The sequence below is a fragment of the Balaenoptera borealis genome (genome assembly GCF_965194805.1).
Source record: "Balaenoptera borealis genome assembly, chromosome: 4".
NCBI lineage: Eukaryota > Metazoa > Chordata > Mammalia > Artiodactyla > Balaenopteridae > Balaenoptera > Balaenoptera borealis.
Genome location: NC_138861.1, coordinates 58,878,363 through 58,902,961, shown reverse-complemented (window position 1 = coordinate 58,902,961; position 24,599 = coordinate 58,878,363). Strand labels below are relative to the sequence as shown.

The 24,599-nt window shown below is 41.6% G+C and overlaps 1 protein-coding gene and 3 long non-coding RNA genes across 6 annotated transcripts in view; 2 read left to right on the top strand and 2 right to left on the bottom strand.

Annotated features, from left to right (window-relative positions):
• The window catches only part of USO1 (USO1 vesicle transport factor), an 88,735-nt gene extending 87,696 nt beyond the window's left edge, over nt 1-1,039 (top strand). For all 3 annotated transcript variants that reach the window (XM_082390126.1, XM_082390127.1, XM_082390128.1), the window contains one exon: nt 207-1,039. In XM_082390126.1, coding sequence (XP_082246252.1) covers nt 207-296 — 90 coding nt within the window. In that variant the 3' untranslated portion in view covers nt 297-1,039. The remainder of the gene's footprint in view (nt 1-206) is intronic.
• Nucleotides 1-24,599, bottom strand: part of LOC309627978 — a 48,850-nt gene that overhangs the window by 19,010 nt on the left and 5,241 nt on the right. The window contains exon 2 of the long non-coding RNA XR_014244081.1: nt 21,232-21,297. This is a non-coding gene — a long non-coding RNA (uncharacterized lncRNA). The remainder of the gene's footprint in view (nt 1-21,231; nt 21,298-24,599) is intronic.
• On the bottom strand, nt 345-16,831 carry LOC309627977. The gene is made up of 2 exons (XR_014244080.1): nt 16,754-16,831; nt 345-15,363 (listed from the first exon to the last, which is right to left on the bottom strand). It is a non-coding gene; the product is annotated as an uncharacterized lncRNA (long non-coding RNA).
• On the top strand, nt 15,570-21,019 carry LOC309627957. The gene is made up of 4 exons (XR_014244059.1): nt 15,570-17,270; nt 18,306-18,380; nt 18,966-19,249; nt 20,061-21,019. It is a non-coding gene; the product is annotated as an uncharacterized lncRNA (long non-coding RNA).

Sequence of the window (24,599 nt, the reverse complement as noted above, 5' to 3'; positions counted from 1 at the left end):
TGTAGCCATCTGGCAGCAAGTTAACCTATGTATCTCGTCTCATGTTAAAAATGACAGGGAGCCTCGAACATTAAATCAAGGAAATCAGATGGCCTGTAATGTACTTTAATTTCTGGAGTAAAGAATTTATCAACAGAGTAGATGTCATTATGTGTTGAATGTGAAGTGAGCAGATCCTCAATGTTAAATGTATATTTTCCCTTTAGGTTGAAGAAGAGGATGAACTTGAATCCGGAGACCAAGATGATGAGGACGATGAAGATGAAGATGACAGCAAAGAACAGGGTCATATCTAGCTTTACAATCTCTAGGAATGATAGGGGTTACATTGTAACTTTGAAGACGGAGTCTTAAGACAGTGCTTTGGTTTGCCTCCACAGAAAGTAAAGATTTAGAAACCAAGTGGCAGACATTCACTAATACAACTATTGATGTATTTTTAAAATGAAGCCGCCACCCATGTTGATAATCCTGTTATTCTAACTTTATGTAGAACACACATCTTTTATCGAACTGAACTATCCCAAAATATAATTTGCAAAGAGCTTCAGACACCAAAAATATAATATTTTCAGGCATGAGGTGGCAATGCTCTTTGCCTTTTAGTTCATTGGTTATATAAGTTCTGTATTTGTCTGCTATTTTTACTTTTCAGAATTTGTGACTTTAAATACTAACATGATTGATTTAATGTGTGTTGGAATCATTGTTTCTAAATTCAGTATTGGAGTTCTTAGCTAATGATTTCCTTTTAAAGGAATGGATTTACTTAAAGGCAAGATAGCATTATTCTGGGGGATAATATATCATCAGCCCTCCATCCAATGTGACTCCTAAGATGAGTAGATTAGGACAGTTTAGAATGAGTGCCTTGACACTTGATATGGCTGCATTCTGTACCTCAGTGAAGAAGAAGGATATTAGCGCACAGTGAAGAGGATGGTGTTTCTGAGAAACTTCTGCAACAGTGTATCAGCATGTGTTTGGTTTTGGTTTTATTTTTAAGCTAAACATTAAAACAAATTACAAGTTAACAGCTCATACAGCTCAGAATTAGTATTATTGTTTGATTATTATAAAACATATTATGTTCCTAGTTTTAAAAAGATCCAAACTATGGTTTATATAATTTATTGGCATTTTTGCTGAATAGGTTTAAGTCAGATAATAGATTTTTAAAAAACAATGAAGCAATGTGTCAAAATTTAATGTTTTCGTAATAAAAATAGATATTATGTTCACTTAATCCCTGGTCATGGTTCCCTTTTTTAGATTTTGAGAGTAGTAGTCTTTGTACAAGATGAGGCAGAAGGAAGGGTGAGAGGAGTCCTTCTCTTACTAAAAGGACTTTGCTATAACTGCGTGATAACAGCAATCTTATCATTTAAAGCTAATAATAAGGATTCCATAAGATTGGAGAGGGCTAATTGGAGCAAAAGCAGAAGTTGGAGAAGGGTTTGGATGTTTCTAAATTGAGCATTGGAGTTCTTTCTTCACAGTGATTTCTATTTAAAGAAGTAGGCTTTCTTAAAGGCAAGACAGCAAGAGTTGGGGCATTATGTATATCATCTGCCTTCTGGCTTCAGGAATAATTTGAGCAGTCCATTAAGGGGCACAGATTTTGAAAGAAGTATCTTCACATGTCTTGAAAGGGGAGATGGCTGTGTGTTACAGAGCACCCGTGAATACTGCAGTGCGCCCCTGCCTAATCCCACCGCTGCCACGCCATCCTGAGATGGCATCTGCCGTCAGGGAACCACATGATTATTACCGGACCAGCTCAGACCGTGTGAAGTTTTCCTAAACTTGACACCACGTAGTGAACATTTCAGGCTAACGTTACAAGGATAAGGAAAAATGTGTCAGGAGTAAGAATAATACTTCCAGAAATAATGGAATACCAAAGATCTTCAGAAAGAAACATCTGCAAAATCAGTGATAGTTTGCCAAAGTTCAGTCACTCAGGCTGGCTTGGAGTAGAGAAGACACAAGAAGGCCTCGAAGCTGCACGGTCCAGCCTGGAGCCCAAACGGACACCTTCCTAACATAGCTATAGTTTTTTTGGGTTTTGTTTGTCTGTCTGTCTGTCTTTGCCTGGATTGCTTCCGGAGCCTCCTAAACTGGTCTCTGCGCCTCCAGCTGGTTGCTGCCTCTGCAGGCCATCCTCCGTATTCACCGCAATAAGCTTTCTGAAATGCAGATAGGAGCCAAAGAGATCGCAGTTGCCTCCTGTTTGGAGCCCTTAGCCATGTGGATAAGACTCTTTGTGCTCTACCACTCTCTAGTTTAGCTCCCTTCAAGTATATTTTAGAACCATAGCAAGATATTTGCTATCATGGCATATATCCTGCTTTTTCATTTCTCACTTTGCTTTTGCACATGTCCTTTCCTCTGCCCATTTGTCAGCCCTCACATTAAAGGCTACTTCCATGTATTGAGAGCTACAACAGTGGAGCAATCATGAAGCACAAAACATATTTGTCCTTATTTGAAGTTTTATTCAAGTGTAGTTTACACCTCTAGCACATTGGAAAGAAAAGAATAATCATCCAAGGTTACTACAAAAGATAAAAGTAACAGCTCACATTTTACAGTCTTAAGTTACTACTTTGAAATTATGCTGAGAGAAGATCAAACCCTTGTTTGAAAGTTGTTTTTTTTTTTTTTTGCAGCCAGGTAAGGGCCTCATAATGTTCATCAGAACCAAAATCTTTACTGTTACAGCAAAATGTATTAATTCATTCAATGAATATTTACTGAGTATAATGTGCTGAATACTGCCTGTAGTCACTGGGGATATGAATGAGACAAAGTCCCTTCCTCATATAACTTAACGTTCTGGAGGAGAAAACAGTAAACAAGTACATAAGACAATGTCAAATGCTTTGTAGCTTCTGGAAAGGAGCTTGCATTAACCAGAGGAGTGATTAGATCTGATTTGTATTCATAGATGACTTTCGCCACTAGGTCGAGAATTGTCTATGGGGAGGAGGCTAAGAAAGAAAGCCAGGGGACTGGGTAAGAAGCTATTGCCCCCATCTAAGCAAAAGCAGATGTAGTTCAGACTACGCTGTAGGGGTGGAGGTGTCTAAAGTGGTAGGATTTGGGATACATTTTACAGGTAGAGCTGAGAGGATTCGTTGATGAATTGCATGTGTCTGGGGAGTAGAGGAGGAAGACAAGAGTAACTCCTGGGGGAAGGCAGGCGGAGCAGGTTTGGGGTGAGATCTAGAGTTGTGTGTTAGGCTTGCTAAATCTGAGACCCAAGTAGATAGGTTTATACAAATAGATAGATGCTCAGTAGGCAATTTGGAGCTCATTAGGGTTGGAAAAAAAATAGTATGGAGATGGAATTTTAAGTCCACCCAGTAGGATAAGTTCTTACGGGGAGTGAGTGTAGAGAAGGCAGCCAAGAACTGAGCCTTTGGGCAATTCAGCCTTCAGTGGTGGGGATGGATCTTAAGAAATATTAAATGAGTAATGAAATAATCTTACTCCAGAGCAAATTTGAGCCTTGGAATTAAGGGGAGAACTGAGCAAGCTCTGACCTTTAAACTGATTTCCTACTGCAATTTTGGAAAATGAAAACTTAATTCTTTTCAAACAGCTTTAATGAAACACATTATTCTATTAACGTAGACTAGTTCTTTACTAGTGAACCTAATTAAACTGTGGGGTTTTTTGTTTGGTTGGTTTTTGTTTTGTTTGTTTGTTTGTTTTGAGGAATCTGCCCTGCTAACCAAATAGAAGATATTTATCTAAAGAAAATATCTGTTTACAATTACATTATATCCTTTGAAAGGTTTTATTTTAATGCAAGTTATTTTATCAAATTGTGCCTTTTGCGGGTTAGTGACTTGCTTCCCTTCCAGAAACTCTGAAGTTATTCTTGCAGTTTTTCTATGTCTACAACTCAGAAACTTTAGGATTTTCTATAACCTTTCAAAATGAAAATTAAAATGTTTCCAGAGAGAAAAACATTAAGGTATGACACATATCTATCTTAAATGGTTTCCTTTCCTGCGGATTGACTCATTTTGTCTAGACATAGGTTTTTCCATATTCCCTCTAAGCAACCATGACTAGTTGTTTTAGTTTGAAAAAGCTTAAACATTGACCTTGCTACAGTTACATGTTACTCTTGATTTTGCTCCTTACAAAAACATGAGATCACTTTGAATTATGTTTTTCTACCGTGAGAATGTAAACAAGTGAGTTCCAGTATCTACTTTGCTAGTCTTTTTTCAGCTCTGGCTTTTAATTCTAGATTTATTTAAATAAATGTATTATTCTCTGAATCTAGTGGGATATCTAAAGGGGTAAAAAACTCACCATTTTGTGACTCTTAACAAGTTCTGTCACCTCTCTGTGACATTTCATGCTAATACCCTGTGAAATAACTTGTTGCCTAGTATCAGGGAGAAGGTGAGATGCAAACTAGTTGCTGTGGTGGACATGGAGTGGAACTTTCTGATTCTTTTTTACCCTCGTGTTCTAGACCCGAAATGAGGTTGCATAAATAAAGCCTGTAAAACAAAAAAATGTAGGCAACTGTTCTGCAGCAAAAATGGTTAGCCTGTTTAAAAGCAGGATGAGCTGAATAAAAGCTTAAGTATTACCTAGGTTTCTATACTGCACTAATTACCACAAATTTAGTGGCTGAAAATAACACACATTTACTATCTCCCTAGTCTTTGGGCCAGGAGTCAGAGCACAGCTTAACCGGGTCCTCTGCTTTTGGTCCCAAGGCCGCAATCAAGGTGGTAGCCAGGCTGTGTTCTCATCTGCAGGCTCAACAAGAGGAGGATCAGCTTCCAACACTCATTCAGGTTGTTGGCAGAATTCATTTCCTTACCGTTGTAGAACTGAGGGCTTCAGTTTCTTACTGGCAGTTGGCAGAAGTCTGCCCTCAGCAACTAGTGGTCACCCCTAGTTCCTTGCCTCATGGGCTCCCTCAACATGCTCGCTGATTTCATCAAGCCAGCAAGGGGAAGCTCTAGCCCCAGTCAGCCAGCAAGACTGTGTTTTATACGAAGTAATATGGGGACTTCCCTGGTGGCTCAGTGGTCAAGAATTCGCCTGCCAACGCAGGGGACACGGTTCGATCCCTGGTCTGGGAAGATCCCACATGCCGCGTCACAACTAAGCCTGCGAGCCACAACTACTGAAGCCCGCGCACCTAGAGCCTGTGCTCTGCAACAAGAGAAGCCAACGCAATGAGAAGCCCGGGCACCACAACGAAGAGTAGCCCCCGCTCGCCGCACCTAGAGAAAGCCGCGCACAGCAACGAAGACCCAATGCAGCCAAAAATAAATTAAAGTAATATAATCACAGGAATGACATTCATCACCATGCTGTAGTCAATTGGTTAGAAACAAATCAGGTCCTGCCCACTGTTGGGAGGGAATTACACAGAGGCATGAATACCAGGAGGTGGAGATCATGGGATGCTGCATACTTTTGTTTTCTTGAACCATATTTCTTTTCTTTTTTTTTTCTTCTATTTTGGCTGCGTTGGGTCTTCGTTGCTGCGCACGGGCTTTCTCTAGTTGCGGCGATCAGGGGCTACTCTTCACTGTGGTGCCCGGGCTTCTCGTTGCGGTGGCTTCTCTTGTCGTGGAGCACAGGCTCTAGGGCACATGGGCTTCAGTAGTTGTGGCGCATGGACTCAGTAGTTGTGGCACACAGGCTTAGTTGCTCTGCAGCATGTGGGATCTTCCTGGACAAGGGATCAAACCTGTGTCCCCTGCATTGCCAGGCGGATTCTTAACCACTGCGCCACCAGAGAAGTCTCCCAAGGATACTTCTTGTTCATGTTCATGTCCTTAGCATGTCAACTGTACTCTGCTCCAAATCGTCATTCCAAGACCAACACTGAAGAAGCAGGTTCTTCCTCGGACAGGCAGGTCTCTTGGCAAAGGGAAAAGAGAGATGGCAGAACCTCATGGTGGCTCTTAGAACTTCTGCTTAGAAGTGGCATCACTTTCATTCACATTTCAATGGCCAAAGCAAGTCAAGGCCAAACTAATGTCAATGCAAAGTACAATCCTTCAGTGGGAACAGGCCTGAGAGGGAGGGGCAGTGAATCACATGTGAAGGTATAACCAGTAAATGTTAGTGTCCTTCACCTCCATCTTTCCCCTTACTGATCCTGCTGAGGAAGATAGTTGTAGAGCATGAAGAGGCATTGTAAGACGTGGTTAGTGGTAGGAGTCTAGATTCTGGAGACAGACTGCCTGAGTGTGAATCCTGACTGCCACTTCCCAGCTGTGTGGCCTTGAGCAAGTTATTTAACCTCTCTACGCCTCAACTTCCTCCTCTGTGAAATGAGACTAATAATAGTATCTATGTCACAGAGCTGTGGATTAAATTAGTTACGTATGTAAAGTATATAGAACGGTGCCTGGCACATGGTAGGCCCTATATAATTGTCAACTGTTGTTGCTGCTGCTGTTATTGTTAGTATGGAAAGAAACCTGGCTTAAAGTCAAAGGACTTGATTTAAAATCTCAGCTTATTCTAGGCCACTAGACTCAAGTGACTTGAGGTCACTTATCCTATTACTGACCTTCAGCAAATACCTTAATCTCTGAGTACTGATTATTTCTTCATCTGTAAAATTGGAATAACATTCATTTCTAGAGAGGCTGTGTAGAATAGCGGTCCCCAAATTTTTGGCACCAGGGACCGGTTTCGTGGAAGACAGTTTTTCCACAGATGGGGGCGGCAGTCGGGGGAAGGCTCAGGCAGTAATGTGAGCCATGGGGAGCGATGGGGAGCAGCCAATGGAGCTTCCCTCGCTCACCTGCCGATCACCCTCTGCAGTGCGGCCCGGTTCCTGACAGACCACGGACCAGTACCGGTCCATGGCCCAGGGGTTGGGGTCCCCTGGTGTAGAACAGTGAGTAAAAGCATGGACTCTAGAGCTGAGTTACTTGGGGTCAGATTCTAACTACACCACTTTTAAGCTGTGTGACTTACTTAACCCCTGTGTGCCTCAATTTCATTACCTGTAAAATGAGATAGTAATCGTACCTTATGTTCATAGGAATATTATGGGGATTAAGTGAATTACTAAGAGTTAATATATGTAAAGGTGTGAGAACAATGCTTGTAAATGCTCAGGAACTGATGGCACATATCCAAAGTGCTTAATACGTTTTAACTAGTATTCTTTTCTTACAGAGTTTTGAGGATTGACTGTATGAATAGGCATGAGGGACTTCGCTGGTGGTCCAGTGGTTAAGACCCTGTGCTCCCAATGCAGGGGGCCCGGGTTCGATCCCTGGTTGGAGAACTACATCCCGCAGGCATGCCGCAACTAAGACCTGGCACAGCCAAATAAATAAGTACTTATTTTAAAAAATAGGCATGAAAAGGTGTTTTATAGAAAGTACTAGTCAAATGTGAAGACTTAGAAATCTGCAGTATAGTCTTCTGTGGCTATGTAATTAGGCTTCACCTGGCTTAGCATGCCCAGGCAGCAGTAAACATTTTCTTTTGGAAGTCTGTTCAGCTCAGAGCAACCCCCTTAACTGCCTCCTTTAGCTGGGGATGGGCCCTGGCTGCTATGTTTGTAGCTTGTAAATTGTAGATACAAAAGTTGACACTTGGTCTTGCTTCCAGTATAACTGAGCACTTTACATATCAAATTCGGGACAAAGCTTTGAACCCTGAGATAAACCAAAAAAATTGGAGTCATTCTGACTGGTTCTGATCTCCAATAATTAAAGCCTTAACTATTTCCTGTAAACCTGGACTCCCTAGCCAAAATAATTTTGTCCCTGATTTTTGCCATGCTGCTATCTAAAGATACATCATGACCTTTGTGAAACTGATAGTCATGTGGGAAAGTTGCTGTTTTCCCACCATGAGCAGACAAGTGTAACTATCATAACCTTTGTAATTTGAGTTTCTTTTCCTTTAAATACTTGTGTGGTTTTTTTGTTTTCGTTTTTGTTTTAATCTTGGAAGGCTGTTCCCTTGTACTCTTTGCAAGTAAACTTTTATCTTTTCTTTTCTAAATGTTCCTGTCTTGACTATAGTAGTTGATTGGACTAGGGGTTGCACCCCTGACCCAAGATGGGCCAGATTCTCTGCTCCAGGAGTTTATATTCATATTCTCTTCCAGCTTCTTAAACCAGGAAGGTGTGAACCGGAGGGCTGTGGAGTAGCCGTCTACACCAGATATGGAACAGAGAGGTGGAGAAAGTTCACTGCAGAGAGGAATGAAGCAGAGGCAAGGTGGGGTGGGAATGAGACAGGGGTTGAAGGACAGCCCTAACAACCAGTACACCAGTAGCCTCCATCCTATCACACTGTTTCATTCACTTTGTAACACCAGTCACTGTCTACAAATGTGTGTGTCTCTACACCTCCAAGAATGAAAGTAAGCCCTGTGAGGGCAGGAAAATTGTCTTGTTCATCTCTGAATCCCAGTGCCTAGATCAATGCTTGACATATAGAGGGCAGTCCATAAATACTGACTAGATAAATGAATTCTATTTACTTGTTCGTATTCAAATTAGAAATCTGAGAAGGTCTGTCCCATTGTTTCAAAGATGTCAATATCTGCTTTGAGTAATTACAAATTTAGCAGAATTAGGGACATTGACCAAATAATAATTGCATGTAATTAATTTTGAAGGCTGAGACTTCAAAAATTATAAATAACTTGCATTCCATGGAATGGGTTGCATTATAGCATCCCTTCAAGAAGGCAAAGTTCATGGGTCATCATGTAGAATGATCTGGGATGATTTCTCCCAGCCATCCCTAGGGTTACAATGATGAGCCCTTAAGAAAATGAGAAAATGAGCCGTCTTGTTCCTGTCTTCACTATGAAATCTAGGGGCATAGGCATATAATTGCTTGGTTTTATGTGTGACTTACATAGAACATTCATTATCCCTTCAAAAGGCCTTTTTCTTACAAAATGTTTAAAGGAATGCCCTTTATAAGTAGCTAATTAACATGGGCATTTTGTGCAATTAATAGTAATGGACTAAAGTTTTTCATATATTATCTACCAGTGCTTATTCATGATAAATCTGTTTTGATCATAATGAGTGTTTTTCTCTGGTTAGGTATTTTATCTTTGTTAAAACAGAGATAAATAACTTTCCACCTTAGTTAAGGAGTAATATGAATCTGTATGGTTCATTTTTGTTTCTTTTCCACTAACTTTACCTTCCTGAGTCAAAATTTCTCTGTGGGGTAAAATGTCATTTAATAAACTTAAGCACTCCTTGAGTTTTTAAAACAAAAATGTTTATTATGTCCATTTGTTCTCAGAGTTTCCTTCTTTTTGAGTTTTTAAGTTTTCTCTCCTGTGTGTGTGTGTGTGTGTCTGTGTGTGTTGCATGTGTGGTGTGTTGGAAACAGGTAAACCATTTGGAAGGGAATAATTGCTTTTTTAGAGAACTAACTTTCAAATTATGTGGCAGAACCTTTTTTTATTATTATTATTAATTTTTATTGGAGTATAGTTGCTTTACAATGTTGTGTTAGTTTCTGATGTGCAGCAAAGTGAATCAGTTATACATTTACATATATCCACTCTTTTTTAGATTTCCTTCCCATTTAGGTCACCACAGAGCACTGAATAGAGTTCCCTGTGCTATACAGTAGGTCCTTATTAGTTATCTATTTTATATATAGTAGTGTATATACGTCAATCCCAATCTCCCAATTCATCCATCCCACCCCCCCTTACCCACCTTGGTAACTGTGTTTGTTTTCTACATCTGTGACTCTATTTCTGCTTTGCAAATAAGTTCATCTGTACCATTTTTCTAGATTCCTATGTGGCAGAACCTTTGACAATATTTTAGCCCTTCTGACCCGTATTTAGCTTTACAGAGGGTCTGCCGATAATGACGACTCCAGAAGGAACAGAGCATGGGACACCACAGCTTGTTCCTGTCTTCACTACAAAACCAACAGATCTGCTCCACTGTATTTAAGTTTATTTGGGCAAAGAAACATTTACTTGAAGTCCTCTTTTATGAATACTCTTTTGAGCCATGTTCTCCGTACTTTTTCTTCATTCTTTCTGACTTTCATTTGCTTTATGTTAGTGTGACAATGCCTATGCTCTTGTGATAATTGTATATATTTTTTCTTTCTCTTCTTTTCTTTAAGAAAGGAGGTTATTTTTGTTCAAATTGACTTGAAAGCATTCTCAGAAGTGATTTGTGGGAACTTGGATGAAAACGGACCCATTGTTGGTCACTGTTCTTGAAAGTTTTCTTACTATTTATTAATTACCTAACGACTCCTCATGCAACAAATCTGATTTTTTTTTAACGTCTTTATTGGAGTATAATTGCTTTACAATGGTATGTTAGTTTCTGCTGTATCACAAAGTGAATCAACTATACATATACATATATCCCCATATCTCCTCCCTCTTGCGTCTCCCTCCCACCCTCCCTATCCCACCCCTCTAGGTGGTCACAAAGCACTGAGCTGATCTCCCTGTGCTATGCGGCTGCTTCCCACTAGCTATCTATTTTACAGCAAATCTGATTCTTTATCATTCTTTGCATTTAAAAAAAAAAACTTTGAAAGTTGTGGGCTTTGGTCTCTATTTTCCACCTTTCCTATTTTGTTTAATTGAAATTGCCCAAACTGATTAAATTAAAATATAATCAAATTGTGAGAGAATTATAAGTCTGCATGAATTAAAAATTGTATTCATTGTCAAAAGGATATTAGAATAGAGAATGACCTTGGAGGACTGTTGTGTTTTAGAAATCTGTACACTGAAATCTATCCCTGTTATTAAAGAATTACAGATGGGGAAGATTTATCTCTTAAGCATTTATTACTGCATCAGCCTCACCAATTATCTACTGACTATGTCTAAATGATGGTAAATTTTTTAAAGGCTTGAAATGTAAATGTTTCCTGTTGGCACAAGCACAGAAGCTGAATCTACTGTTAATGGCCTGCTTATCCAATTGCCTTTAATGGAGATAAAATAACCATTAGGATCTAGTCCAAGCCCTTGTGTATTAGATGAAAATTTTGCAACTAGTGCAACAGCAGCTTTTGGTTTTGAAGTCCCTGCAGCTGTAAGTTTGACTTTAAGCAGTTGATTACTTTCTGCAGTGGTAGATTAGATTATTTCTGTGTGTTTCTTATAACCACATGAAATTTCTATTGTTTTTACTTTTTAGCAGATCTTCATTTATTCAAGGTCTTTTTGGTGACGTGCCTGAGCCAGAACTGGCTAGTAGGTTGCACCTCGTATGGCAGCTTGGTGTACTGGGTTGAGATCGTGAGACCACATTTTGCTCAGTGGGAAAAGGTACCCTGCTTGATTAGTGATGTCAGCCATGGAAAGAGAATGGATATTAGCGATGGGCTGTGCATCTGATATCAAGTAAGCACGGTTAAGCCTTTAGACAACCTTTGAAAGGCACTGAGTTACCATTACTGTGTGGAGGAGGAAAATTTTTCCTCTCTTAGGTTTGTTTAGTGAATGGGGTCTGAATTTAACTGACAAAAGACAGAGTTAACAGGAGAGAAGGAATACAAATTTATTCGTTTTTTATGTGCACAGGAGTTCACAGAAGAGTTAAAGACATGCCTAGATTGGGGGACATATATTACCATTTTAACAAAGGACAGGGGATTTGAGGTTCAAAGGACAATAAATTGTAGAGAAGTGACTAGAAAATTTATTGGAGAACTAATGGAAGATAAGGGTTATTTTAGCAAAGTTTGTTTAGGCAAACTCATCTCAGTGTTGACTCCCAGTCTCTGATGATAAGAGTGTTCTTCTCTTCCTGGTACAGTGAGGACACACCTTCCTAAAGGGAAATTTACAGCCTGCTTTCAGGCAGATAAGGGGAAGGCAGAGAACTTTCCTGTAGCTTTTTATTCTCAATTGCCTTCAGCTCAAAATAATCTGTGTGCCAGTGTGGCATATTTGTGGGTGGACATCCTGATCCCCTTCAAATGCTAACCTATTTTTCAGAGTGGAAGATTGCAGTGTAGGAAAAAAGTGAAAGTGATTGTTTTCCCAGCTCCTTAACTTTGATTTTGAAAATGTTTTCTCCTCTCAATCTCCCTTGAAAGTCAGCAAGTCTATAAAGCAAGTGAATTAACTTACATTTCAAAATTTTGTTTCTTACTACAAGAGCTTTTGTGATGTCTAAGACTCTAAAGTACAAAAAATTATTCCAAATTACAAAAGGGCCACATTAAATCTTTCAGGTTGCTCTGTATTTGCCCAGCTGCATGTTTTTCTTCCTTTTCTCCTATTTCTTCATCCCATTCTAACACATGCTTTGGTGATGACAGCCCCATCTGTGTGAGTATTTCCTTTTACTTTCTTCTTCTGGATTCTTTATTAATATACATGCTTTCCTACATGCAGTACAGTACAGAAAAGTTCCTGTGGTACTTCACATTTATAAGCACTAGGATTTCTATTTCCACTTTCATTTTTCAACTTAATGTTTCTGTGTTATGTCTAGAAATACAATAATATAGTCATTCTGGTACTGCAAGATCCCCTTGTGTCTGCTTCTTTTTGTCTTGATTTAATCTTCATGCCTAGTGGTGTGCTGGAGTTGCTCGTCAATTTTTTAGGGATTTTGTGAGCTGGTTTTTAAACATGGCCATTATTTAAAATTGAATTATATAAACTTATAATTAAATAAATTATATTAAAAACATAGGTAGGGCTTCCCTGGTGGCACAGTGGTTAAGAATCTGCCTGCCCATGAAGGGGACACGGGTTCGAGCCCTGGTCCGGGAAGATCCCACATGCCGCGGGGCAACTAAGCCCGTGCGCCACAACTACTGAGCCTGCGGGCTTAGAGCCCGGGCTCTGCAACAAGAGAAGCCACTGCAATGAGAAGCCTGTGCACCGCAATGCAGCCAAAAATAAATAAATAAATAAATTTGTTAAAAAATCAATTGAAAAAATAAAAACATAGGTAATAAGTACTGTAAACTCAATTCAACACTTCCTAATTACTGTACTATTATCTGTGCTCTTGAGGATGTTTATGCCAACTCTATCTGTATGGAGGAAATACTACCTATGGTGTGCTGCTGCACACCTCTTCACAGCTCTGTATTTAGTGATGTCATGGCAAAAACCACAGATGGGAGCTTTATCCTCCCAGAGAGCCAGTTGTTAAACATTTGCCAGCACACCACTGCTCTAAGCCCATAAAATGCTTGCTGCTTGATCATACATTAAGTTTTAATAACCAAATCCTCACTTTTGCTGTGTTTAACATCATTCTTCTTTCTTCCAATTTCAAGATTTGTGCAACCAGTTCATAGAAAGGTTTCTATCAAGACATATGCTTTGTCCTTTCAACCTTGTCCAAACAGGATAGTTTTACCTTCTGCAACAGAAGCTGTCTAACAGAAGATGAACTTTTGTTTTATTGAGTAGGTTAGCTTCCTCCTTTGAGTCAGCTCTAAGTTTTTCATTTCATTTGCTGCAGACAAGCACCACTAAAATTTTTGAGCAAATCTCTGTCAGTTGTACCGTAATCAAATTGAGTAGTTGCTGCAGCTTTTCAATTCCAGCCATCTGCATAGGTGGCATAGTTTAGTTTCTAATTCATGCTCACTCCTTTATCATCTCTACTAATTCACTCTCTGAAGATACATTGTCAATGCAGCCATTTCCACTTGAAGGAGACTCTGTTTGATTTAACAGAAGAAAACTGATGTATTTTTATTTTCTTCTATTTTTTTCAATTTATTTATTTTTATTTATTTATTTTTGACTGTGTTGGGTCTTCATTGCTGAGCGCAGGCTTTCTCTAGTTGCGGCGAGCGGGGGCTACTCTTCGTTGCGGTGCACGGATTTCTCATTGCGGTGGCTTCTCTTATTGCAGAGCATGGGCTCTAGGCGTGTGGGCTTCAGTAGTTGTGGCGCACGGGCTTAGTTGCTCCGCAGCATGTGGGATCTTACCGGCCCAGGTCCCCTGCATTGGCAGGCGGATTCTTAACCACTGTGCCACCAGGGAAGTCCCAAAAGCTGATGTATTTTTTTAAATTTCCTGCTAAAACAGTCCTTTTCTGAGGCTTTTCTTTTAAGAATTTTGCAATTTAGAATTAGTCTGTTTGTTATCATCTGGGCTTTCTCTTTTACTCTGGTGGCTACAGCTCAAGTGTTGGAGACCAGCGACATCGGAATTATCTCAGTAGTCTAAAGAGTACTGTAGGAATGAAAAGCATAAATGACCAACATCAGAATCTTTCCAGGAACTTCCCTGATGGTCCAGTGGGTAAGACTCCTTGCTCCCAATGCAGGGGGCCCAGGTTCGAACCCTGGGCTGGGAACCAGATCCCGCACGCATGCTGCAACTAAGACCCAGCACAGCCAAAATAAACAAATAATAAAATAAATTAAATAAATTTTAAAAAACTAGAAAAAGACTAACAAGACTTGATCTATTAAAAAAAAAGAAAGAAAGAATCTTTCCAGATTTGGTAGAGACAATTTGAGAACAGGAGATTCCAATCCCTAGGGCAAGGGGAAAAAATGCAAAAATAAAAAGATAGGACAGGGCAACAGATGGCAAAATCCTATGGCTTCCCACTTTTGCCTGCAATTGGCTGAAAAAAAAATTTTTTCAGAGATGGTTCAGAAGTTGTGCTGTTTTATTTTTAGGTAACAGTGAGAAATTGCCTCAAAGTGTATGTGCCAACATCACTTTCCTGGTTCTATGGCACTTCCTTATAGAAGAACTTCATTTCTACGGGAGTTGGTGATTGAGGTGAATCCTGTAATAAAAATAGGTTCACAGGCTACATCCCCAGGGGTGATTGACTATGGCCAGGACCTCCTGAGCTTTGAACGCTTCCCTTGAAATTTGCTTCCACACGCAGACAGCGGCACAGGCGGATGTGGGTCTGGGCCTTCTCCCAGGAGAAGGGAGCACTGAACACTTCAACTTACGTAACTCCTCGGGGCTCCTCAGTGGGAAGGGGGGTGGGGGGGAAGCTGGTGCTCTGAAGTACTCCTTTTGTGGGGAGACCTGGAGTAGTCAGAACTTGGGGAAACCTGGCTGACACACCACAGTAGGTCCCCAGGTTCCCAGGTACAGAGGCCTCTCCATTTCCCTCCGACGTCTTGGACTGGGCAGAGGGTGCAAGGACAGGGCCTCTCAGAGCTGTGCTTCCCAACAAGGGAAGAGCCGGGATGGACGGACTCTGTCTAGGAATGATGGGCACGGGCAGAAGCTGGACACGTGCCACCGTGCTGACAGTGGGTCTCATTCCATCTGGCGCTCCAAAAACACTGGAAGGCCACAAAGCTAGCAAGTGCGCTGCCTTCCTGTCGTAAGTGTTCTCTGGTCACTCTTTTAGTCTTTGAATTGGCTGTAAGTAGAAGGACAGAGAGATCAAGTTAGAGAAAGCACTTCCTGGCTGGAGTATACGGGTGGCGCCATGCTAATTGACAGTTGTGGCCTAAAAGAACCTCTTTTTTTTTTTTTTTTTTTTTTGAGGAAGCAGTGCACATATGACTTCTGTAGGAGATTAAGGGAGCATCTGAGGCTGGGGTGACATGCAATAGGTAAGTGTGGTTGAAGTTGGGCTAACCTGGGAAACTGGTTTGGCTTTTGCCTGATTTGCCTACATTTTGAATGTCATCTGTCCTCTGAGATACAAACTTAGAGAATGGGGAAGCAATTCCTGGGGACAGGTCCATGGCAGTGTCCCCAAGTAGAAAGGTCCTAAAGCATCCTTAGATCCCTGCTGTACCCTGGTCACTGCCACCCACCACCAGAGTCATTTCCATGCTGGTGCTTTGACTAAACAGTTAGGATGGGCTAGATATTTTCTGTCCTTTCATTTTTCTCCCCTTTATTACCAGTGTGTCACAATGGTAGGACATCTTCAACAAAGAAATCTTTTTGGCACAAGTGAGCTATATTCCACAAACCCCATGACTGATCAAGGTCCTTTCATTTGGTCTAATATTTTTATATCCTTCTTGTCTCCATTGACCTATTTTTCATCACCAGTTTCCCATTAGAGTAGTTAAGTGCCATGAACAAAAACTATAAATGGGTCAAAGTTTTTCTTGAGCCCAAGTTCTGTTGGTCTTGCTAAGGGAGCCACAGAGCTTTTTAGGCAAGAGTTAGAGCCTACAAACATCCTAGTCATTATGTCCTAAATGATTAAATTTTTGTTGGTGTAGTTGTTATTTTAGTCTTAGAATTTCCTTCAGGATGATATTAGAATTGAAATGGTTAGTTTCAGCTTTATATCTTCTAAACTTAGCCCAGGACTGAATTTTTCTGGTATGACAGAAAAATATTACATGAAAAAAAGAAAAAATCTGTTCTCGCTGAATCCGAAACATTTCTATTTGGGTTCAGTACACAAGAGGTTTGAAAAATTCAGACACACTCATATTTTACCAGTCCCTCAAATATTACCAGAGTGCTAAGTTTCAACAATTCAAATATGGACTTCTCTTGTAAATTATCTAGAACAAAAGTTCCTATAACCTGGGAGAAATTCTGCCCTCCAGGGGACATTTGACAATGTCTGGAGACATTGTTGGCTGTCACATATGGAGGATAGGGGGGCTATTGGCATCTAGAGGGGACAGGTCAGGGGTGCTGCTAAACATCCTGCAATGCACAGGGCAACTCAGCAACAAAGAATTATCCAGCCCCAAAAGTCAATAGTGCCGCTATTGAGAAACCCTGATCCAAAGTAACAATTCTTTTAGGAAACATAAATGCTATTACTGACTTACCACCATCTGAACTATATAGTAGATTTTTCTGTACCCAGGACTGCTGTCACTGCTCTCTTCTGGCAAACCAAGCACCCCTTTCTAAAAACAGAAAAATGAAGTTGTCTTAGAACCCCTTTTTTCTTTTGGTCTGTTGCTTCCTTTCCAAATGGATACCTATTACTCAAAATGTGGAGAAGAGCTACTCAAAGTACATATACTAAGTGTGTGGCTCTGGCAAGATACATAATGTCTTGGATAAAATGGGAAACGTGCAAACAGACTCAGGGCAAGTCAAGGGCCAGAAGCCATCTCTGTCCCCATCCCTCCTTCTCACCGGAGCCCTGGCCTCAGATACTCTCTTGCCTTGTGTCTCTGTGTCTCTGCTCTGCAGCCAGAACCAACCTTGGCCTTCTCATCCCAGCTTCCTCCTCTGCTGGGACCTCAGAGACGGTGCAAGTTGGTCTACGAGCCCATGTGCAAAATTACCCCTGACACCACCCCACACCCCCTCAGCCAGACCCCAGGAGCAAGCCAGGTTTCAACTTTGATTTTTATCTCCTCCCCCCCCCAAAACACACACCTTTTCAGCTATGTGTGTATATTGGCTAAAATTCCCTTTTTTTTTTTTTTTTTTTCTAACTTCAGAGGATTTCCACATAAATCTTCACATTAGGCCCTTTGTGACATCCTGTAATGTTCCAAAATGTTTTTAGTCCCTTGGATGAATTAAGTGAATAATAATGCCAAAAGTATCTCATGAAAAAAATGTATAAATAGAAAGCATCACTCTTAATATAACATTATCCAAATCAGTGGTTAAAACAGTATGCACTCATTCCTGATAGCAGCCCTATGAAGAAGGCATACAGGAAGCACAGACGTCCTTTGTTCCCGAAGCCATAAGTGGGCTGCTATGAACTAAGTATTTGTGTCCCCCTACAATTCGTATATTGAAACCCTAATTCCCAATGTGATAGTTTGGAGGTGGGGCCTTTGGAACGTAATTAGGTTGTGAGGTTGGAGCCCTCATGACTGGGAATGGTGATTTTATAAGACAAGACACCAGAGAGCTTGCTTGCTTCCTCTCTCTCTGCCATGTGCGGATACAAGATGGTCGTCTGCAAATCAAAAAGAGAGGCCTCACCAGGAATGGATTGGCCGGCACCTTGATCTTGGACTTCCCAGCCTCCAGAACTGGGGGAAATCAGTTCTTATTGTTTAAACTACCCAGTCTGTGGTATTTTGTACAGCAGTCCAAGCAGACCAAAACATGGACTCAGCAGGAAAGAGCACCAAGATCAATTAGCAGTGTCCATCCTGATTAAGCCAAATGGGCAGCGAGGGCACGTATGCTCATATTTCCCATTAATTCTAGATATATAGTAGACATATATCTACATCTATTTATCTATCTATCTACCTTTTTGGAAAGAGCAAGAATTCTTTCTTTTTGGGGGAATCATTCTTGTATCCCCATACCACTGGTCAAGAAATATATGTTGAATAAATCACTTGTACAAATTCTAAAATTCACACATGACCCTGTATTTTACTCTATCATCTCCCACAGAACGGGTGAGAACCAGGAACAATATTGCCGAGTCTAGATGCCTATGCTGGGTGACCAGCCAGACTGACTTGCTAGGTTAGTCATTTGTTCCCATAAATCAGTCAATAGCAACACACAATTAAAGTTTCCACAAAATGACAAATTATATGTTATAGACTTCTAGGTTGCTCGTGAATAATGGGGACTGTGGTGTCAAAGCCCAAACTTTCACTCTGAGGTGCCCCGCCCGCAAAAGAGTGGATGCCATTCTTCTAGAGGCCTAGTAGGAAAGCCATTGCCTACTAAAATATATGCTGGAGTCTCCCATTTCATCTTCAATATTTACATGAATTTTGAACTCCATGCCACAATATGCTTATTATACTATTAACATGTTTTAAATCACCAGTTAAACTGTTCTCAAAAAAAAAAATCTTCCAGGAAACTAACTAACTGACAGTCTTCAAAGATGTATCATGTTGAGCTCGTGGCTTGGCCCACCTCTGACCCGCCACCGGGTCCTCTGCAGGAGCACATTGTGATACATGAGAAGGGTGGGTGTGATACATGACATGCCCTAAATGGACTTTGGTAGGTATGGCAGGTTGAACTGTGTTCCCTAGAAAGACCTGTACCAGTTCTAACCCTCAGTACTGTGACTGTGACCTTCTTTGGAAATAGGGCCTTTGCAGATATAATTGAGGATCCCAAGATGAGTTCATCCTGATTTAACCCAATAAGAGAGTTTTAAGACACAGAGAAACAGGGGAGAAGGCCTTGCGAGGATGGAGGCAAAGACTGGAATTATGCTGCCACCAGCCGAGGAACTTCAAGAGCCAATAGAAGCTGGAGGAGGCAAGGAAGGATTCTCCCTGAAACCCTTTGGAGAACGCATGGCCCTGCTGACACCGTGACTTCTGACTTCTGGACTCTGAGAATAAACTTCTGTCGTTTTAAGTCACCAGGTTTGTGCTAATTTGTTACAGCAGCCCTAGGAAATACACGTAAGAACTACAAAAATTACAATTCCAAAGATAATACCGCCAATATCTGAACCCTGCTCTGACCATGTGTCAGAAGTTCATTTTAACCACTGATCTCAGGCAAAGGGGCAAAGCTACAATGAATCTGAAATCCAGTCTCCAAACAGCTCTGCTAACTACCCTCACAGATGCTTTGCAAAGTAGATCTTTATCTTAAGAACGTTATAGGTGTTTTTGACCAAATGCAGGCCGTAACCAAAAATGTACAAATTCGGATGAATCCCAAGAAAAAATTCTTCCCTATAAAAATTGGATTTGTATCTCAAAATACTTTGACCTCATAAGTGGCCTTGGCTGAACATTCGTCCTTGATGCTCACCTACTGCCTATTACCATTTTGTAAAAGTATCTAGTGGTTTATTTAATTGTTGTGAAGATTGCCAGAAGATGTATTTCAATATTTTTAAAAGTATCTTAAAATAACATAAAGGCCTAATTCATCTGGCATTGGCAAATATGACTTGGAAAATCAATTCCGTATATTTTTAGACCATACTACCAATTTGGTCATATCCATACATGTAATTAGAAGAGCTGGAAAATGGGGCACTCTCTAGCAGTACAAATTGAAAACTTTGAAAATGTTCCACAAAATGCTAGAAAAGGAAAAATCATTTTATACATGGCTGATGAGAGAGAACCGATTAGAAAACAAAACCAAAATAAGCGTGTTTAAGATGCTGAAGGTGATATTAATGTTCTGACTTTATAAATATTAAAAACATTATTATAGGGACTTCCCTGGTGGCACAGTGAGTTAAGACTCTGCGCTCCCAATGCAGGGAGTCTGGGTTCAATCCCTGGTCAGGAAACTAGATCCCACATGCATGCCACAACCAAGAGTCCACATGCCACAACTAAGGAGACTGCCTGCCACAACTAAGACCTGGTGCAACCAAATAAGTAAGTAAATAAGTATTAAAGAAAAAAAAAAGTGCTTCAAAGAAGTGCGTGGAATGCGAGTGTGTCTGGGATGATCTGACTTGACTGGTGGGGGTGAGGAGGGAGGGTCAGGGAAGTGCTGTTTAAACTACACTCCCAGGGATGACTAGCAGTTAAGAGGTATTGAGGGAGGAGCAGGGCCGCTCTGGGTGAGGGGTGGAAGGAAAAAATATTTCAGACGAAATAAGCAGCACATTGGAGACTCTGAGTCAGATCTCTGTTGTTCTCCTTTTCCATCTCCCTCTGTACCCATGGGCTCTTCTCTGCATCTTCAAAGAAAAACCTAAACTTAAATATTTTTTTAGGTAGAATGTGTCATGGAGTTATTCTTAAGCAGAAGGACCTTCCCCTTATCCAATTTAGTCTCTCTCTCTCTCTCCCTGCCTTGGAGTCAGTAACTTAAACATCGCTTCTGAACATATATTGACTCCTAAGTTACCCTTAGTCACCTTCATTTTAGCATAAATGAATTTAGATCCTTTCTTGAAAGAAGGAATGGATATAAAAGGGTATAAGAATGGGGGAAGGGCTTCTCTGGTGGCACAGTGGTTGAGAATCTGCCTGCCAATTCAGGGGACACGGGTTCGAGCCCTGGTCTGGGAGGATCCCACATGCCGCGGAGCAATTGGGCCCGTGAGCCACAACTACTGAACCTGCGCGTCTGGAGTCTGTGCTCCACAACAAGAGAGGCCGTGACAGTGAGAGGCCCGCGCACTGCGATGAAGAGTGGCCCCCACTTGCTGCAACTAGAGAAAGCCCTCGCACAGAAACGAGGTCCCAACACAGCCATAAATAAATAAATAAAATTAAAAAAAAAAAAAAGAATGGGGGAAAAAATTTGACATAATCTATCTTATCTCCAGAGTATAGGAAATCTAGATGTCATGTGCCTTTGTGTTCCTATGGGTAAATCTAGATACCCTGGAAGGGGAAGAAGTGGGAACACACCAGTGACTACTCACCATCTGAGATGTGAGAACTCCATGGAGAAAGACCAGAAGACTCACACGCTGCGCCATGCTGAGGCGCTGAAATCACAAGTGAAACTTTTTTATTTATATAAATAAACATGTATGTGTGTATACATAGATGATGTCTTGATCATTCAGCCTTTCCTTTATTTATTAAACACCCACTGTGTACCATGGGAGGTAGAGCACAGAGGTGCTGGAGCAGGTGGGACTTGAAATACTGACTTTGACACTTGCTAGCTGTGTGACCTGGGGCAAATTATTTAACCTCTTCATGCCTCATTTTCCTCATCTATAAAATGGAGATAATATTAAAAGCTATTTCGCGCTTCCTTGGTAGCACAGTGGTTAAGAATCCGCCTGCCAATGCAGGGGACACGGGGTCGAGCCCTGGTCTGGGAAGATCCCACATGCTGTGGAGCAACTAAGCCCGTGAGCCACAACTACTGAGCCTGTGCTCTAGAGCCCACAAGCCACAACTACTGAGCCTGTGCTCTAGAGCCCGCAAGCCACAACTACTGAGCCTGCGCACCACAACTACTGAAGCCCACGCACCTAGAGCCCCTGCTCCGCAACAAGAGAAGCCACCGCAATGAGAAGCCCGCGCACCGCGACGAAGAGTAGCCCACGCTCGCCGCAACTAGAGAAAGCCCGCGCACAGCAGTGAAGACTCAACGCAGCCAAAAATAAAATAAATAAATTGAAAGTAAATAAATAAATAAATAAAAGCTATTTCAAGGGTGATTATGAAATTTGAATGAGGACATGCACTTAAAAGTGCACTTATGAAGCACTTAACATAGTGCATGGAACACGGCAGCCCTCTATAAGTTTTTATCTTTTATTATTACCATCATGCTCTGAGCGAGCACAAATAGAGACGAATTCATAGTCTATTTAAGAGATCAAATAAGAGTGGATTTCTGCCTGCACTGCTTACTGCTTCATCCCTTGCTCACAGTGGTTACTCATTAAATATTTGCTGAGAGGATCCATAAACTGGATGCAACTCAGGGTGAGTTTGACCTGAACAGCGCCTTGCACAGCTGTCTAGGTCAGAAGATGGACACTTCAAGAGCAAAACATACCTAAAGCAGAAGTACCTAACGGTCATATGTGTCCTAGAAAATCAGGCTCTGGTTAAGCACGTGACACCACCAAGATCCTGGCTGCTTCTTGACCCGTATCACCCCAACCCCATGGTAGATGGTCAATATTCTTCAGCCACAGAGGCCCTTGAGGTATTTTCCAGGGATCCTGACTCCACAGGGTGGTGGGTGACCCTGTAGGCTTCTCCAGGAGCCACTGGAGACCCACCGAGCCCTGTGAGTCAGTGAGCCTGGTTCCCCGAGGGCAAAGAAAACAGGGGACAGCTCCCCAGCTGGACTTGTTTTCTCCTGGGCTTAGTTCCTGGTGTCGGGGAGACACTGCAAGTCACACCTTTGGAGGCAGGAACCATCTGAAGAGCTCTGATGTGAATATTTGTTGACTATTGAAGGGCACCAGAATATGCCACCCCAAATTATGCCTCTTTGGCATCTGAGTTATTTTGAGCTAAGGCCACTGAGACCCAGTAGATGCAGGAAAAGTTCTAAAAACAGGGGATAAGTTTTCCTTTTGTAAAGATTTCCACTTGTGAACGATGTCTCCCTCTCTTGTACCAGGAAGAGGAGGGCTCTTAACAACTCTTACAAATGGAGAAGGCATGACTTGAATCTGCATAACAAACCTTCCTAAACTGCCCTTGTTACTGTGCTTTCTCTGGTCACCTTCCCATGACTGGTCTCCCCCACCCAGAAACCCCAAACCCCTTTCCTTTGTTTTAGCCTAAGATAGGCTATGAGCCCAAGTTCTAACCCCCCCTTTGGGTTACTCATCGCTGGGTGCTCCCTTGTGTACATGCGTGATGCACATGTTAATAAACTTCCGTTTTTCTCTTGTTAATCTGTCTTTGCCAGCTTACAGGGCCCCAGTTGGAGAACCTAAGATGGGTAGAGGAAAAAGTGGTGTTTTTCCTTCCCTACACTATTTCCTGCCTACTTGTCACTCTAAAATCCTTCACTGGGAGCTTTCTATATTCCAGGTCCTGTGTAGTGTGCTTTTCACAAATTATTTCATTTAATCCTTGCAGTAACTACATCAGATGGGTATTTTATATGCATATTTTGTAGATGAGGAAGTCAAGGTTAGAAAGGTTAATAACTTCCCCAAGGTCACATCAAAGGAGGTGGTACAGCAGGGTTTGAATGTCTGTCTGACTCCAGTTGATTCTTTCTGATCCCCAGGCCTCTGTTTCTTACTTGGCCCTTTGGAGTTGGACAGGGAAATGGGCATGTGTGAATATTTTACCATTTACACAGAGCTTTTCTCAAAACAGCCTAGAGCAGTGGTTCTCCGGTAGATCCAGGCAAAACTGAACTTTATTTGGAATTTTCCAGGAAATGTCCACCATTTTGGAAAATCAAATCACCAGTGGCCCACCACTTGCATATGTGCGTGTTGTATTCATGGAGATCTGCCTGGAAACCAAGGAGCTGACAAACACTGTCTTCTAACAGTGTCATGCCTGAGCATCTACATATTGAAATATCTATAAATCACTCCCTTTAGTTCTGCTTTTCAGCACAGTTAGAGCATTATGTTAGTTCTTTGAAGGTAAGTATACAGGTAGATGGTTTTATCTATGCATTTCATTACTGGAGACTCACCTGAGAATTACAAAATATTTGTATTTAAAAGGGGGTGTTGGGTCTGATAGGTCTGGAAGAAGGAGGGAGAACAAAGCTAAGTGGAACCTGGGAGCTTCAAAAGACTGCAGTACTGTCTAGACTTCCTGCCCTGGTTGTGGGTCTCTCCCCCAAGCATCTCCTGTTCTGGCAGCTGTCCTGCTGACGTCTGCTTTGGGGATCCAAGTAGAGGAAGAACCAGGATGAGTGGCAGCCCCTTGGCAGCAGCTGGTCCTAGGAAGGCACCCTGAGGAGGGACTAGGGCTCTTTGGCCACCAGAGAACGGCTGCCAAGAACCCTTAAAGATTTCCCCTGAGAAGTGAGAAAATGACAGACACAGAGAAATGCTAAGACAAGGTGGCAGTTGAGAGAGAACGGGGAATACAAGGTAGGCCCAGGTGGCGGCAAAGGAAGCCTGATGCTCTGCACAGGAGACTAGGTGTGTCGGGGCAGACCCGTGACAGCACGTAGGCTGGTTCCAGGTCATTTGCTGCCGACTCCCGAGGCCACTGGTAAGTGTTGACCTAGCTAAGGTGGGTGTTCTGCTTGGGTTCAAGTGCAAAGCTCAGCTTTCACCTAATTAAGGGTTTTCTTTTGCCCTCACCTCCCTGGATAATTATAGCTAATAACAAA